At 37.0% G+C, this 17,709-nt stretch overlaps 1 protein-coding gene across 5 annotated transcripts in view; it reads left to right on the top strand.

Moving 5' to 3' along the window:
* Fam49b (family with sequence similarity 49, member B) overlaps window positions 1-17,709 on the top strand; it is a 152,400-nt gene that overhangs the window by 130,953 nt on the left and 3,738 nt on the right. For all 5 annotated transcript variants that reach the window (XM_005397991.2, XM_005397993.2, XM_013521326.1 and 2 more), the window contains 8 exons: window positions 1,125-1,246; window positions 4,178-4,283; window positions 9,797-9,933; window positions 10,953-11,030; window positions 13,036-13,152; window positions 14,075-14,154; window positions 15,483-15,609; window positions 17,029-17,099. In XM_005397991.2, the coding sequence (XP_005398048.1) occupies window positions 1,125-1,246; window positions 4,178-4,283; window positions 9,797-9,933; window positions 10,953-11,030; window positions 13,036-13,152; window positions 14,075-14,154; window positions 15,483-15,609; window positions 17,029-17,099 (838 nt within the window). The remainder of the gene's footprint in view (window positions 1-1,124; window positions 1,247-4,177; window positions 4,284-9,796; window positions 9,934-10,952; window positions 11,031-13,035; window positions 13,153-14,074; window positions 14,155-15,482; window positions 15,610-17,028; window positions 17,100-17,709) is intronic.

The following is a 17,709-nucleotide window of genomic DNA, read 5'->3' as shown; positions in this document are numbered from 1 at the left end:
TTTTTTTTTTTCCTCTGGTACCGGGAACCGAACTCACGACCTTGCGCTTGCCAGGCAGGCGCTTTTGCCGCTGAGCTAAATCCCCAGCCCCAGCCATACCCTTTTTAAACAAAAAGAAATGATTAAAAACATTTGTCCTTAGAGAAATGAATGACTAAGTTCGTAAAAATAGGATTTGTGTTACCTCAAATCTATCAAAGAGCAATCCAGATTTCATCATCCTTTAATACACGTTTTGTGGCTTATCCCACAGGTGGTGAAAATGGCCATGTTTGTGTCCCTGATTATAACTAATTCTTCTTTCATTTTTGTCTCATTCAGTAGTAAGTGTGTAGGAGCTCAGTTTTTGCTTTAGTATTTCTATAATTGTCTTGTAGTATAAAGTGTCTAAGGAATTCTGGAGTAATTTTGTAACTGTCACAAAATCCTTTGCACAGGAATCTTGACTTGTGTTCATTAGCAGAGAAGTTCAGTGCTACTGCCTTGATTTTTGTCTTACGTGTATGTACAGTATCTTCCCTTTCTTAACTTACCTGATCATATTTGCCAAGATAATTTAAAATGGTCCCTAGAAAGGGGAGCATCTAAAAATATTTTTGAAACATTTTTATTTTTTTCTCTGTTAAAACCCAGTTGTTAAAAGTAAAATAACTTTATAGGAAAATAGTGTCAGTCTGAAACTGTAGATAAACAAGGTTTTAGTAGGTTTTCATTTTTGTTGTAATAAAATAGCTCATTATTGATACATTTACAGTCAGTAGTGATAGTGATAAATGTAATAATAAAGTGTGATCCATACGAATATCAGAATTAAAATTTTTAATTACAGTTCTCAGATTGGTTTATTTATACCAGGTTATGATTTATAATCTAAATTAAATGTTAAATAGTACCAGTTGCTGGTTTTTTTTTTTTTTTGCCTCTGTAATTTTATAAACTTGAGGCTAATTGTGCAAACACAGAAATTTGGAAAATTTATTCATCTTTTCTAAGAAGTGCAAAGTTAACATTGAATAAAATGTAAGTCTTCTATGGAAATTTGGATTGTTAATTGGTTAGAGTTACACATATGTTGTAAAAAATTCATATCACTGTAAATTTTCTTGTGCTTTCCTGATATTTAGATGCCCAGCCTACAGAGTCTGAGAAGGAAATTTATAACCAGGTGAATGTAGTATTGAAAGATGCAGAAGGCATCTTGGAGGACTTGCAATCATACAGAGGAGCTGGCCATGAAATACGAGAGGTAAAGCGGGAGCATGCGCTTTCTAGTAGGCTACAATTGACTCTGCCTGACTTGCTTTTAATTTTTATTGTTTTCTGAACTTTAGAGTTTCCCTTTTCATATCAAGTATATTTGAAGGAATATCGTTAGATGTTGTTTTATAAGTGGTTGCAGTGATACAAGGGTAAAAAGGAAACTTCATAAATATGTAATTTGTATTAGAAATTTATTTATATTTATTGGTTACTCTTACACTTGAAATTTATATTTTCCATGGGGAACAAGTTACACTTTTTATATTAGTGAAGAGGGAGGAGCCTTACTTTCTGTGGCTTTGCTCTGTCTGTCTGTTTTTCTACTCTTTAGCTTCTAGGAGAAAGTTGAAATCACCCGGTCAGTGTTTTCTCTGTCTCCCTTAGTGACTTTCACCACAAGGAAAAGTGTGAGGTTTGGGGTCCTGCTTTTCTCTCCAAATCTCTGAACTTGTCCTGATTTCCAGCCCACTCCTTTTCCATTTCTTGTGTTTTTCAGAAGCTGTTTTACCTCTACGTTTTCTAAGGCTAATATCTTTACCTTTATTCTCTCCGTCTTCTTCTGGAACATTACTGTATAAATTACTTCTCTTAATTATGTTTGCTGTGCTCAACACGGACTCACTCAGCTGCCCTGTTAATACTCAGATTCCTGAGCCATTGGACTTTCATCTTTTTTATATATCCACATTTCCTGAGAGTGGTACTCACATTTTGTTTCTCCACTCTCTGCTTTTGTTATTCTCAGTAACAAATAGTACAGAGGTCATCAAGGATCAATGCTTTAGGCTTATTGTCCCTATTTAACTTAATTTCTCTTTTGAGAGGTGGAGTACTAGAGAAGGCAGAGTACAGTGCAGACTCTCGAAGGTGACAGTTCAAGAGATATGATGGTTGACTGGATGTTTACTGTCAGGCAGAAGGACTGAGCATGGTGGTATACGCTGCTAACCCCAGCTACTTGGGAAGCTGAGACAGGAGGATTACCATTCCCGGCCACCCTGGGCAATTTCCTTTCTTAAAATTTTAAAAAGTCTGGAGATTACACTTCAGTAATAGAATTTTTTTTAAAAAAGAATAAAGTGCAGGAAAGTAGGTAAATAAAATATGCAAGCTTTTACTTTTAAAATATATAAGCTTTAATAATAATAATGCTAATAAAATATACAAGCTTTTACTTTTAAAAAGTTGCTGGGTATAAATCTATAAATGGAGGCAAATATGTTTACAGTTTGAACATTTGAAGAAATTTTCATTGAGATGCGTGTTGATATGTAGGTTTAATGATAAAAAGTAGAAAAGGTTTCTAAATACTAGCTTAAATTAAGAAGATACAAATAAAAGCTGAATATATGCCAGATATACCAAGAACCGATACAATTTTCATAACTGTCATCAGTATTGACTTTAATATTACCAATTAATTAGTAGGGCTCAGGAGAGTGAAAAAGTATACTACCTATGAAAAAGCACAGACAACAGAAAAAGTGTTTAGTTTTTTGCTAGTAAGTGCACATTGCTGTCCAGTTTTAGTTTGTTTATGAAGATAGTCTCAATGCAAGTGATACTGTAGAATGGTTGTCTGCATTCTGTTACTTGGAATAATGAGTAATGTTCCATTTACAAATGTTCAGTTTCATACTGTGTGAATGAATTCATCCTCAGCGAGTCATTTCTAGACCCCTCACAAAGAAAGTTGCAAGGGCTTTTCACAAGAAGTAAATGCAATTTTAATTTTCATCTTTTTACTTCTTCAATAATAAGTAAAATAAATTTATGCCACTTGATATAAAACATTAAGTCTGGGCTTGAGACTAAATGGATTTGTTTTTTTATTTTTATTTTATTTTATTTTATTTTTTTTTGGTTTTTCTCCGGTACCGGGAACCAAACTCACGACCTTGAGCTTGCCAGGCAGGCGCTTTTGCCGCTGAGCTAAATCCCCAGCCCCGGATTTGTTTTTTTAATATAACATCAAAGACTGACATGTTAGGAGTGTTACTTGGTGTGATGTTAGATTTTTCTTAATATTATAGTATTTCTGGGTAATCACATAAAATTGATTTCAAACTCTTACTAGGTTTAAGCATTCAAGTATTTTTATTAAAAACCTAAGAAAATTTAGAAATACAAGTGTGTAAATTGCTTAAGCAATTCATAGCCCATTTATTTAGTTTGTAGCTAATTTATTTACAGCACTCTTTAATCCTTCCTAAATTCAGGGTTTTTTTTTGTTGTTGTTGTTGATTTGTATTTTTTTGTATGGTGTTAGTGGTGATGGGAAAATCTAAGCATGGTACCTCCTGGTACCATGATTGTGAATTTCAACTTCAGACTGTGTTTTTTTAAGATGTTAGAGAAAGCAAAGCATTATGTTCTGTAATAGATTAGAAAAGTATCTGTAGTCAAAAGAAAGAAGCAAGAAAATGTTTATTTAGAATAACCCTCAGTAGTCAGGAAAAGCTGCCTAATGGCTTATAAGAGTGGTTTAGAAAAAACGTATTTGTATTTATTTTAAAGATCTCCACATTATGTTTTGTTTTTACCTCTTTCAGATTTTAGACTTACTGTTTATCATCTTACTGAGGAAAGCTTGAGAAAACTTGAAATCTGGACTAGGATGTTAGTTACAGAGAATAAGCAGTTGCAGCAGTTTCTGTATCATATTTTTTAGGTTGATTAAGGTTCTGAGTATTTGCAAGGTTTCTTAGAGCTTGTTTGGACCATGGAAATTGAATCATTGGTTGTCTCTGAACCAGTTCCCAGAATTGTCTTCTTCATTTATTGCCAAATTTTCAGGTGTCCTTTTGAAGAACTACTGAGGGTTTTTATTCATTTGTAAAATCTGTATTTTAATGTAAAAATGGTATCATTTGATGTTTAAAACATCTTAACTATTTTTATTCTTCGGATTTTAAAGGCAATCCAACATCCAGCAGATGAGAAGCTGCAAGAGAAAGCGTGGGGTGCGGTAGTTCCGTTAGTAGGCAAATTAAAGAAATTCTATGAATTTTCTCAGAGGTTAGGTAAGTTGAAAGTTTTGTAATTATGACTCCTTAGTGAAGAACATTTATTAAGGCCAGTGTTTATCAAACTCTTTCACGTTTGTAGTACTGAATTTTACTATTTGATATATAAGTAAACCAGGCTATAAGGTTACAGTGTAATGTTGGTGTCATTTCTGTTGACCTTTGAATTATTTACATCTTCTTCCAAATTATAAATTTCCACAAGGAAGTCTCTTTAATTTCTTTGCATGCTAAAGAATCTTAATATTTGAAACCACTTGGTAGAAGTGGTACATCGCCTACCATACAGTTTTTAAGAACACAAAAATTTTAATAACTTCACCAGTCTGTTAAATGTAAAACAAAAGTTGGGATAGAAATTTGGGATTGTATAAGTTACCTTTAGCTTACTATAAATAAGAATTTATAGTACTGTAAGATTTTAAAGTATGACCGTTAGTTCTTTTACGGTATTTGCTTTTTAGTCAATCATGTGTGTAGTTTGTAGTTTTGTAGCCCTCTGGAACCTGTCAGCCTGTCTCTTAATCTTGGTTACCTTGACTAATACATACTGAGAGTTTTTCTTATGCTGCTGGTTTCTAGCTGTGTTTATAGTTCAAGTGTTTTAGAAGGCTTAGATTTCTTTTTATTTTTTTAAGATCTCTTTTTAAAATTTTATTTTTGGTACACCTTTGATATACAGAATGATCACGTTCATCATGAGGAAGTTGTAACTGTACATAATTTTGATTCTTGTGTTTTTCCCATTTCTTTCCCTTCCCTCAACCCTTCTACCCCTCCTTATTTACACAAGTTTGTTTCCATTTTTTCCTATTTTTTATTTCCCTTTTTCCTTCCTCCTCCCTCTCCCCTTCCCTCGTTCCCTTTCCCATTTGAACATTTTCTTCCTACTTCCAAATCCATTTTGGTCCTTATTTATGTTTTTGGTTTCTCACACAAGAGAAATAATGCATTATTTATGCATGAATGTCTGATTTCTTTCACTTAAAAATTATAGTCTCAAGTTACATCCATTTACCTAGAAATGTCTCAAGTTTATCTTCTTTATGGCAGAGTAGTACTCAATTGTATATAAAAATCACTCAGAAGGCTTAAATTTCTACTGAAGCTATCTTGATCTGTTAGCATATGTCAGCAATAAAAGAATAATTTAGAAACAGGTCACACTGTTTGGATTTAAAGGCTCTCCTACATCTTAACCATGGGTTAAACATCTGGTGATGTGTGTTGGTCGCATCGTGAGCACTATTGACTCATTTCGGTGAAGAGATGATAACACAATCGGCCCTCTTCCTGCTGTCATTCTGGAGACTTGAACCTTCATTACTGTATTCTAGAAACTTCTGTAATGTTGTGAGTAAAGTACAATTTAGAATCTAAGTTACTGTCATCTCTTAGTAACTTTGTAGTTTCTAGTTTCCTTGTTGTGAAGGAGATGCATTTCTTACTTGCTCATGATACTCAGTATTTTTTGAATAAGTGAGTGACATACCAATGGATACACACATTTGTTGTATCAAATACAGTAAGTCTCTGACTTACAAATGAGTTCTATCCAGGAGAAAGTCAAATTTGTTCATAAGTCCAACAAAGTGACACAGATATACAATGTAAAACATTAAAAAACCAAACACACAACAGAAACACTATAAATAAACTTTTTTTTATAGTTACCTTAAAATGGCGGTGCAGTATAGTACAGCTGGTATATAAAGGACTGTAGGGAGTAAACTGATGAGAGGAGAGTTACTAACTGCAGGAGGCAGGGTGGGGTAGAGTGATCTAGAATGAGGATCAGGCGTCACTGGATCATTTTTTCAAGAGGGCAGACAGAATTGAAACGATCAGAAAAGCTGTGTCATCAGCATTGGGTGGGGGCGATGTTCCATCTTGCCCTCCATCTCCTGTTGCTGATGACCCTTCAGCGGCTCCCTCACCTCCCCCTCCTGCCTGCAGTTAGTAATTGTCACACTGTGCAGTAAGCACATAGCAGCAGCTGTGACAGTGTCCCGCAGACACTTGAGCTGTTTCTGCTGGTTTGCATATTTATAGAGGGTCAGGGAAGGTGTTAGTTGACTGATTTGGTAAAAAGAGAAAGATTTACATGATCTGAAGAGAAACCAGAGTATAGTTGACTAATTTGGAAGACCCTGAGCTTTTATGATAAGGTTTAAGCCCGAGAAGCTTCTTACACTCGCTTCTTTAGTCTGAAGCCTTGGAGGTGTTCCTGTTGCAGCAGCAGCCTGTGGGAAAGTCGTGTGGTCACTGCCTTGTCTTGCCTCAGTCTCCCTTCTGCTCCAGGGGCTTATTTCAGGTACTGCTTCCAGGATGCAGAATGAAGAAGTCTGATACTTGGATTCTTTTCACTGGGCTAAATTTATCAAAACTGATGTAAAATGTTAAAAAGTTCCTTAAGAATTGTGGCCGTATCTGTTGATGGTCTTAAGCCCTCCCCGGTGCACATCCTTCCGCTTTCTTCTGAGGAGTCAGAGACTGGTGTTTGAGATGGCAGTTGTTGTCCCTGAAGGGAACTCTTTGCCATTGTTCCCCAACTTGTTCTAGCCTGTGAACACATTTGGCTGCATTATTCCTCCCACTTAAGTTTTCCTGGCAGCATCACTGTATAGCTTCGACTCCTGCTGTGGGCTCAGCTACTTACCCTGTATATCTCAGAATTTAGGGGTTAGTTGATAGTTTTCTTCTTTTACCTGCTTTTTCTAAAAATTTTGACCACATGGCTGTTTGTTTGTTTGTTTTTTTGATACAGGGTCTTGCTGTGTAGTTCAGGCTGGTCTGGACTCACTCTGTAGCCCATGCTGGCCTCGAACTCGAGGTGCTCCTCCTGCCTCAGCCCCCCGAGTGCTGGTATTACAGGCTTTCACCACCATGCCTAGCTACATGGCTTTGTTTGAGGTTCCTCAGAATCCGGTCCCTAAATCATCTCTTTGACCTCCCTTTCTTTCCAGCTCATCCACCTTCTGTGACAGAAGTTCTGTAGTCACTGGCTGTCCCACCTTAGCCTGCTTCCACTCCCTGAAGTGGTATAGCACTTGGAATACTGAAATTAACCCTGAAATGATACGAATTTCCTTTTCTCTTTAGCGTCCTGTAATTATTTTTTTTATAATAGCTTTTCTTGTTCTCCTGGCTCAGACCGCTTCCATGTACACTAACACTAACATGTGAAATGAATCCTGGGAGAAGCGAACTTTCTCATTTAATTTAATCAGCTATAAAGGGCATTACAATGGATAAACATTGTTCGAAAATGGTTAGAGCCAAAGGATACAGCTTGTAAATGCTGGGTGTTTCTGATCTTAAAGCCCCCCATAATAAACCACCTCCCAGATAAAGCAATCTTCTACCTAGCATTCTGCAAACTTAGAAAATATCATACTGATTGCTACCAACAGTAGGTACTTCCTCTGCATCTATAATGTGCCAGGTACTGTACTAACGAGACATTTCAGGCTTTACTCCTCGTTACACAACATTTATATGATAGCTATTATCCTGTTTCAGTAAACCAGAAAACCTGTTGACTCTCCCTCAGGCCCCGGGGAAAGAGATGAAGACGTTATGCCCAAGAAATATTTTGCCTTGTGATTCATCTTATTCATATCAATATACCTCTATAGGTCACCCGTACCCTAGAGTCCAGTCTCCACTGCAGACAGAATGAGGTTCTAAAATGCTAGCCTCATGATGTCACTACCCTGCTTACAGGGTTTCTCCAGGGACATGGGGATGATAAGATCATGGTGCATAATTGGCACAGAGCGTGTGCATTTTGTCTTAGTCTTTGTTTTTTTTTTCTTTTTTGGTTTTTCTCCGGTACCAGGAACTGAACTCACGACCTTGCGCTTGCCAGGCAGGCGCTTTGCCGCTGAGCTAAATCCCCAGCCCCTTGTCTTAGTCTTTGATTACTGCCTTTCCTTCTGTATCCCGCCTGTGTTGGTCTTGCCACTCCTCAGCTGTCTCAGGCCCTTCTCAGTGCAGGGTCTGGCTCCCTGCCCTGTTTATCTGCAAATGCTTGCTCATTCTTCGCTCACACTTCAGTCTCAGCCCACTGTCACTTATGCAGGGAGCGTTCAGTGCAGTGAGGCCCCCGCTGCGTTTCTTTACACTGTACTGTGTACCATGTACTCCTTCACAACACAGCACATAGCACACCTGTGATCATTTGTCTCTCCCCTACATGGTGAGGCTATCGTTGGGCATAACGTCTTCATCTCTTTCCCCGGGGCCTGAGGGAGAGTCAACAGGTTTTCTGATTTACTGAAACAGGATAATAGCTATCATATAAAATGTTGTGTAACGAGGAGTAAAGCCTGAAATGTCTCGTTAGTACAGTACCTGGCACATTATAGATGCAGGGGAAGTACCTACTGTTGGTAGCAATCAGTATGATATTTTCTAAGTTTGCAGAAGGCTAGGTAGAAGATTGCTTTATCTGGGAGGTGGTTTATTATGGGGGGCTTTAAGATCAGAAACACCCAGCATTTACAAGCTATATCCTTTGGCTGTAACCATTTTCGAACAATGTTTATCCATTGTAATGCCCTTTATAGTTGATTAAATTAAATGAGAAAGCTACGTTAAGTGTACAGAATGGATATTGGCTCACAATTAGGTCTTCATAAATGGTAGAGGTTTTTTTTTTAAGGGCTGATAATCTGACAAATTTATTAACATACTAATACTTGTTTATTTTGATGCCTATTAATTTTATGTTACCACTTCCCTCTGTAAGAATCTAGCATTGTTTTCTGACCCCGAAACAAGTGAATGAGTTTATGTTATATGACTTTTTTGAAGTGAAATATCAGTATTCCCATTTTTAGACACAGTATAAGTCTCATTTTCCAAGGGAGAGTTATTTAAAAGGACTACTTTGCTCATACAGTTAGAAAATTTTTATTATGGTTCTGAGATGCCGCACCCAGAGATACTTATTTAGGAAGCTTATTACAGTAGATTTTTTATTCTTCTTACTAGCTAAGAGGAAAAAAAGCCTCTGTTTATACATTAGTGGCATACTCAAGGTCTAAGAAGCTGCTTCTCCAGTCATGGCCGTGTGCACAGTTGACTGTGGACGCAGTGCCAGGGAAGAAGTTATGCAGAGCTACAGGTAGAGTTACTGCTTCATAAAACTGAATTCCACACCACGCGGAAGGATGAGACTGACATAAAAATTGAACTTTAATTGTAGGGTTTACTCCAAATTCATAGTCTGCATTTTATTTTGAGTCTGGGTTTAGAGAATTTTAAAATTGAATTAGTCACTTTAAGGTTTTGAGTGTATTAAACTGTGTTCTGTTTGAGTGTATGTAATACACTAGCAGTGGCAAAATTTTAACTTCTTTAATTGGTGTGATTTTGCAGAGAGCATCTTTTTTAAAGAGAATTTTTTGGAAATTGAAAGTAAAGCGTTTATGAGTTTAACCACTCTTCAATAAACAACCAGCAAAGATGCAAACAACTTAACGTGTTTATCTTCTTTTCATTAGAAGCTGCATTAAGAGGCCTGCTGGGAGCCTTGACCAGTACCCCATATTCTCCTACCCAGCATCTAGAGCGAGAGCAGGCTCTTGCTAAACAGTTTGCAGAAATTCTTCACTTCACACTCCGCTTCGATGAACTTAAGGTAGAATTTTCTAATGGTGCCTGTTGTTTTGAAAATCATTTCTTTCAGTGGGCACTAGGAGGAAAAGCCTGGAAAACTTGTTAGAATGTATTCAGACAATGATGTCCGCTGCACATTAGAAATAGTGAAAAGCTGGATTTTGAAATATGAAGCCTTTTTGAATACATGGCAAATAACAAATCACCCAGTATTTGATCTTCATTTTAGAACCACAGAAACAATAATATTGAGATTCTTTTTTTTTTCTTTTCTACTCCTTCCTGGTTTTTTAGAAATAGCTTTTATATAAAATTGTTTTTAAAATTTCTCTTGCCCGTTCTCCCCCTCCACTACTGCCTGCTTCCTGTCCCCCTTCTCTTGCTCTATATAGTGCAGCACTCATGTGCGGGTACAGGTTTCACAGCAGGAGACGAGTTGAGTGTAGGTCTGGCACTGTGATTGTGAGGCCTTGGGTGTGTCCTTTGATTTTCCCAGGGGTTTGAGTACACGCTGTAGAAACTGGGAGAGCTGGATTCCTACCTATGACATTTCATGGTTGTATCATAGATGGTTAATTTTCTTTAATACTTTGAGTACAAAAGATATTTATATAAAACTTTGTATGCTTGAGGATTGCCTTGTGCAGTAAATACACCCCCCCCCACACACACACATACAGTTTTACTCAAAACAAATGCCCATACATTCTTTTCTTGGTTTTGTTTGATAATAGCCATTTTTGTGGTAAATAAGCTTTTTGCGTATTACCTGAAAATATTGAAAAGAAAGTATACTGTCCATGACTGAACAACAATCTGTATGATTTTATATGCTCAGGAAGGACTAAGTACAGTGTTTTAAGCTTTCTTAGAGGATACCAAATTTGTATGTATTTATTTATTTATTTAAACAAATTCGTATTTAAAATGACTTTGAAAATAGAGAATATTGCATAGCTAGTTAAAACTATATATAATAGATAATTATTACATTAGCTGTTGGCCTATAACACATTTTTGTTTCATAAATACCTTCCTTAGATGACAAATCCTGCCATACAGAATGATTTCAGCTACTACAGAAGAACGTTGAGTCGAATGAGGATTAATAACGTTCCAGTAAGTTAGTGCCTTGAATTAGGGGGGTGGTAAGAATAACTCCGTTTTTCATTTTATTCTTTCCTTTGTTCATTCAGTGACCCATTCGCTCAGATGTTAAAGCTAGTATTAAAGTTAGTAATTATGGACAGCCACAGCTGTGGGAGCAAAGAGCAAACTGTAACAGGCTATGTGGTGTTTAGATGTTTTTCCTCTCCAACTTTTAAATCCCCATGACTACTTCAGTAAGATTGCTTTTTGTCTGTGTAACATTGATACTATAACCTTTTCTGTCTGTGTATTCTCATTTTAATTGTACAGAAAGTTTTTCAGTTAGTGGTTATGAGTATTTTTTTTTAGTCCTCATGTTCTTAGAACTAAAGAATCCTGAAAGGAAGTTAACCTTGAATAAGAAAAATAACTGATAATATCAAGAGGGGAGAGTGAAGTCCTGGACTGTTAGCACATCTGTGCCTAATTGTGGCTCACAAGAAAATGGCATCTGGGCCTATTCCTCTGCTAGCACAGCTTCTCTCCTGATTCCTTTAGGCCTATAATCTCTTGCCATCCTCTTCTTAAGTTCCTGTTAAGTACTCTTCCCTACTTCTAAGGAGTTCAGTACTAGAAGTAAAACTTTAAATATGAAGAACACTTTAATTTTCCTGTGTGTTTTGAGGACCTCCATTGTGTGTGAAAAGTGGCAAAATTTCAAAAATGAACTGTCGTCTCAGGTAGTTCAATAGAGAAATACTTTTAATTGTGTATAGATTGGTTATTAGTGTGAAAGATATAAAAAAACTCCAAAAGAACTTTTCATTTTCATTGCAGATACACTTAGAAAGTGGTTCACTTAAGACAGACTCTAGATTGGAAGTCAAGAATTGTTTTCTGTTAAACATTTGTTATTTGCTTCAGTTTGGTTTTACGCAGACCAATTCCTAGTATAGAGCTGACCTCCTTCTCTGTCTTATAAATATCTACCATGTAAAATAAAAATGAAACACTCAATCTTTTAGTATAGCCATGACTCAAAGGCCAAGCATAAGAAGACGTTTTGTACTGTAACTCAAAATCAGTAATTACAGATAATGCCAATAGTTTTCCAGTGAGGTGCCTCTCAAATTTCTTCCCCAGCCTTCTTTTTTATCTTCGGCTATGGCAGTTGAGAACCCAATTCTCAGTCTTTGGGACCGTAATTCTGTAACAGCATAACGTATTCTCTGACCTGCAATCTTTTTTCATTTGTGGCACAACCTTCTTACCATCATGAGCTGGTTTTCTTAGAAAACTGACTTGCTATTCCCTTTTTCTAACACTTCAGATGGCTCATTACCCTTCCACTTGGGAGGAAAATGTGAACGTAAACTAGTGTTGGAGGGCATTCTCTAGTCTGACCCCAACTTACTCTTTCGAGAATTACTTTTTACCCGCCCCCTTTTACTCTGCATATGCTGAAATATACTCTCTGGAGTCATTTGAAATTATTTTTTTACCTGATGGATAGGAATATCCATTCATGTGTCCATCATCACCTGCAAAAGCTTAATTCTTCCATGAGACCTTAGTTTCTTCTAGTGTAATTTAATCTTGTTCTCACTCTGTTTCCTATTGTTGCCTATTAACATTTCCTTGTGATGTGTGGGACGCTGGTGTGTTCACGATGAGGGTAGGGTACAGTGTCAGAGTCATCTTTCTTCCCTTTATCACGTGTAGAACAGTCTCTTGCATATAGTAGGAAATCCATCAAGGCTTTATTTAATTCCTTAATAGCATTTAAAATATTTTATAGATTTTAAATTATTAATCTTCTAAAAAATGCTAAGTATCATTTGTAATCTTTTTATTTTTAAAGAATATTTAAGTATTATATGCATGTGAAGATCCAAAATTGAATTTATTAACTATATTTACTAGATTAGATTAATAAGCATTAATGAGGTAAGTACTGTCATGATCCTTTTGTAAATATAAATACCGTATTTAGTAATTGATGGGCTGATATCTGATGCTCAAACTTTCTACACAGGCAGAAGGAGAAAATGAAGTGAATAATGAATTGGCAAATCGAATGTCTTTGTTTTATGCTGAGGCGACCCCGATGTTGAAAACCTTAAGTGATGCTACAACAAAGTTTGTGTCAGAGGCAAGTGCCGCCTGGGAGGTTAGGGTTTGCATTGACACTCCTCCGCCTGTTCTGGATGATGATCTCAGCAGTCCAGAGCTGTAAATCTCATCTATAAGCTGGGTGCCCAAATGGAGCTGCAAAGTGCTGGCCTTCCCTTGAGTTGCTCAGGTGTACATCTGTCCACCTATTGCATTTTCTCTCCAGTGATAGTGTTGACAGCGCAGCACATATATGGCCTAACTGGACTTTCGTTTGTCTTTTCCAACGCTGTCCTTTCTCCTGTCTCTCTCAGTTTTCATAGTACCAGTGTATAAGCAAAACAGATAATTTCAGGGTTATCATTTTAAATTTCTTCCTTCACCCGCTGCTTACATTTACATCATTGAATAGTTTATTGGCTTTCCTTCGAAAAAATACTGTGTATCTGAAAATTGAGCCTCTGCTCTTACTCCTGTCCATGTTAGACCACTGCCACTGTCATCTGGACCACTGCATTTGTGCTCTGACTGTTCTACTCTGTCCACTCTTGCCCCTTATATAGTTCTGTCTGTATGGAGCAGCCAAGCAATGTTAAAGCATAAACCACATTTCCTCACTCTTCTGCTGAAAATATTTCTGGTGATTTCCTGTACCTTTAAAATAAAATCCAGGTACCATGTGGCCTTCAACAGAGGCCCCACCCCGCTGCCCTGTCACCCCTCTGCCGTGTAGAGGCACGAGCCCCCCCTGTTCTCACACTGCTGGCATGCCAGGACTTCTCAGTACATCGAGACCTGGCCGTTCTACACATGACTGTATCCGCAGAGCTCAGGGCAATGCTTGGAATCTAGGGCATTATGTAGAAAATTAGGAGTCAGATTATAAACTACTAATTTTTCATAGTCTCTGACATTTAATATTAATAATTTTGCTACTTTTTTTGTCTTCCATGTACTTACAGAATAAAAACTTACCAATAGAAAATACCACCGACTGTTTAAGCACCATGGCTAGTGTATGCAGAGTCATGCTGGAAACACCGTGAGTATTAAAGCTGACTTTTGTCACTTCAGCGGTACCGTTAAGATAAATTGGTATTTCAAAACACCCAGATGTGGGCTGGGGATTTAGCTCAGCGGCAAAAGCGCCTGCCTGGCAAGCGCAAGGTCGTGAGTTCGGTTCCCGGTACCAGAGAAAAACCAAAAAAAAAAACAAAAAAACAAAAAAATCAAAACACCCAGATGTGAACATGTCTTATTTGGAAGGTGGAGATTAAGTATATCCTGGCTATTTTGCATATGCATATATAAACAAAATGCAAATAATTTTTACAGCTGAGTGTCTGATTAAGTGTAGAGGTGGTTTCCAGGAACGTCCGATCAGTGGAACTAATTCAGTAGCCTCTCCAGCACAGAAATTGTTGGTAGTCTTGGTCCGGGAAGGGGATTAGAGGAGATATGTAGTTATCCTAATTACTGTGAACATCCTTCTCCCTAATTACTGTGAACACTGCCATTTTGCCAAAGGCTAGAGTTATTTTTTTGTTTATCCGTTTCTGACTTTTAGTTCCTTTATTTTTCAACATGAACCTGAATTCTCTTCTCAGCATCTTCTCTCTCTCTCAAAGCTTTTGTGGTATGTACCAGCATGTGTACTGACTGGATTTTCCTGTCAGTAAGCAGAGAATCCCTTTTGGATTCTTGAATGATATGTGGTAACTTGTGTTTCTGTGGTATTTCCATTTCCCAAGTACTCTTCTCTATGGAAAACCTCATGAAGTGGGATGGCAGCTGTCATCGTTCTTCTCCCTCAGTGAGAGAACAAAGTCCTGGGAAGTGAAGGGACTTGAGCACAATGGCCAGCCCTACTCACCTGTCAGGATGTCCTTGGCCCTGACCTGGGCCCCTTCCACTATGCCACACTGCTTTCTACATATGTAAAAGTTCATTTTTTCCCAAGTAAAAGAAGAGTATGACTGAATTTTAATAAAATTTAAATCAAGCAGTACAGTAATACATTTGGACTAACCTAGTCCCTAAAATATCAAACTTACTTGCTCTATTAAGCTAGTGACTTTTTCATCGTATTATCACAATAGCCGTTATGTGGCATCCATCCCTAAACTTTTACTAAGGTGCTGTCAAGCAGAAGGGGTAACATACTCAGGGGTGCAACTCTCTAGAGACCAGAATATGTGGATAGTAACTACTGTGCCTTCACCCTCTCTTCACTTTGGGGACCTTAGTATAGAGAAAGGGGCATAAAGTTAGCATCCCTTTTAGAGATCGAAGGGGTAGGTAGGTATCAACTGGTAGTGGAATCAACTCATTAAAGAGCTTTGTGATGTTTTCATCTGTTCTATCCTCCAGGGAATACAGAAGCAGATTTACAAATGAAGAGACAGTATCATTCTGCTTGAGGGTAATGGTGGGTGTCATAATACTGTATGACCATGTACATCCAGTGGGAGCATTTGCCAAAACGTCCAAAATTGATGTAAGTTATGTATTTTGTATAATTTATAAATAATTTTTTACATGAAAATTGTAGGCTTTTATTTAAAGAGCATGCAGGTTGGACTCTCACAGAACTCCATTATGGTTTGTGATAATGGTAGATTTTCATTTTCTGTTTTCTTGTCATAGTTCTGAGAGCATGTATTGTGCTCAAGTTAAGTGACTGAAGATAACTGCATTGTGGAGCACCTCCTTGAGGGATCCTTCTACATGTTGGCAATATAAATACTTGGATAGAAGAAATTTTCTAATTTCATCCTTTAATTCCTTTGGCTAAAGGCTACTTTAAATAATACATTTATTTCAAAGTGTATAAAAAAGTTAGTGATGCTTCAGTGGAAAAGTGAAAGATTTCAATTATTTTCTTCGCCCTGCCCATTCATACTAGGTTGTAACTATAGCTAGATTTTTCCTTTCCTTGTCTCATTGGAAGTTTAGAAGTGAAGTCATTTTCCGGTTGCTTTGTGTTGTAGTTTCTATCGCTACCCTCTCACTGTTGGTCAGTGTTCTAACTAGTGTCTGGTGAGAATGTTCTGCTAGTTTCCCTTACATAGCTAGTTCAGGCTCTTAGTACTTTGGATCTCGATAGATGGCCAGCCAGTCTCTGTATCTTCATGTACATTTATCCTATAAAAAAAAAAGGGAGTTAATATTTGTCATGCAGTTACTGTGTCCCAGGAATTTTATACCTGTTCTTGCATGTAACTGAAAGTACTAGGATGTAGGTGTTGTCTCCCTCTCACTAACAAAGCAACTGGGTTTTACGAAATTAAGTAATAGAATTAGTAGTAAACAGTAGAATAGGAGGTTAAACCTTTATATTTTTGGCTTCTAAAGGCCATGTTCTTTCTATCATGCTGTGCTTTTTTATTGTAACCGGGCTAATCTTCTCAGTCTTCATTGAGTTGTTCCCTTTTTTAGTAGCTTGTGGTGAGTCCCTATTGCCTTGCTGGCCACGCAAGTGAGAGACATCCTGGTTTTCACAATGCTAATTCTTCTTTCAGCCCTGAAAGATTTCTGTCTGTGCTCTGCATGCCATGGGCTTCTTCTGCCTGGAAAGCTCCTCTTTTCCTTGCTAGCATATTTAAGTTGCTGCTTAATAAGAAAGATGCTGTTTAGCAAAAAAACTCAAAAAACAAAAGCCTTTGCTTTTCCTTAGTATGGGTGATACTTTGACTGATTTGGTTCTCAAAAAGTTTTGTTTCACTGATAAACTGAAAAAAATAGTACTATGTAGAGCTTTTTTTCTCTTTCTTTTATTGCTAAGAATAATTTGATATTTTTGGTCTGTGGTCTTCCAAGTTCAATAGTTGTAGTCCTGATTTTGTTTTATTGTTTTGAAAATTAATGTTATATAAAAAACAGACATTTTACTTTTTCCATTTGCTTTTCTCTATAGATGAAAGGTTGTATCAAAGTTCTTAAGGACCAACCTCCTAATAGTGTAGAAGGTCTTCTAAATGCTCTCAGGTATGTGTGTGCCTATGCATAGGAAGAGTATGAAAGGAGAATGTTTGATTTTTGTGTGTTTGAAGAAAATGCTTTAAAATGTGAGTAGCACCTACAGGATATATGAAAACGTTCATGGTAGAACCCAGGAGTCTCCTTTTGCCTGTGGGTGATTCTGCTTCCAGTCCGTGCTCAATGTTCGTCAGGAAGAGTGTGGGCGCACAGATGAGAGTAGCAGCTTCACTTCTTGTCTGAAGAGTTGGCTTTTACTTTTTTACCCTTAATGAAGTAGGATTGTTTATTGTTTTATAATAAAAGTAAATGCTAATTGTAAATAATGCTACTTGTAAATAAAATTCAGAAAAAATAAATAAAATTCAGAAAAACCTGGAGAATTTAAAGAAAAAGAAATCATGTAGTCTTCTCCATATTCAGGTAAAATACTGGCATTTTATATAGCCTTGTAGTGTGTTTTCTTTGCAATGGTGACAGTCATTGTTCACCAGTAGCCATCGTTTTACAAAGCAGTATGGTACAAAGTGTTTCTTTTTTTTTTTTTTTTTAAGGATAAAAGGAGGGAAACATTAACAGATATACAAAAGAAAGCAAAACACAAGAAGCACAAATCCGG

Source organism: Chinchilla lanigera, unplaced genomic scaffold (genome assembly GCF_000276665.1).
Source record: "Chinchilla lanigera isolate Chin_1 unplaced genomic scaffold, ChiLan1.0 scaffold00060, whole genome shotgun sequence".
NCBI lineage: Eukaryota > Metazoa > Chordata > Mammalia > Rodentia > Chinchillidae > Chinchilla > Chinchilla lanigera.
Note: the sequence above shows the minus strand (reverse complement) of the source record. Positions and strands in the feature narration are given on the sequence as shown.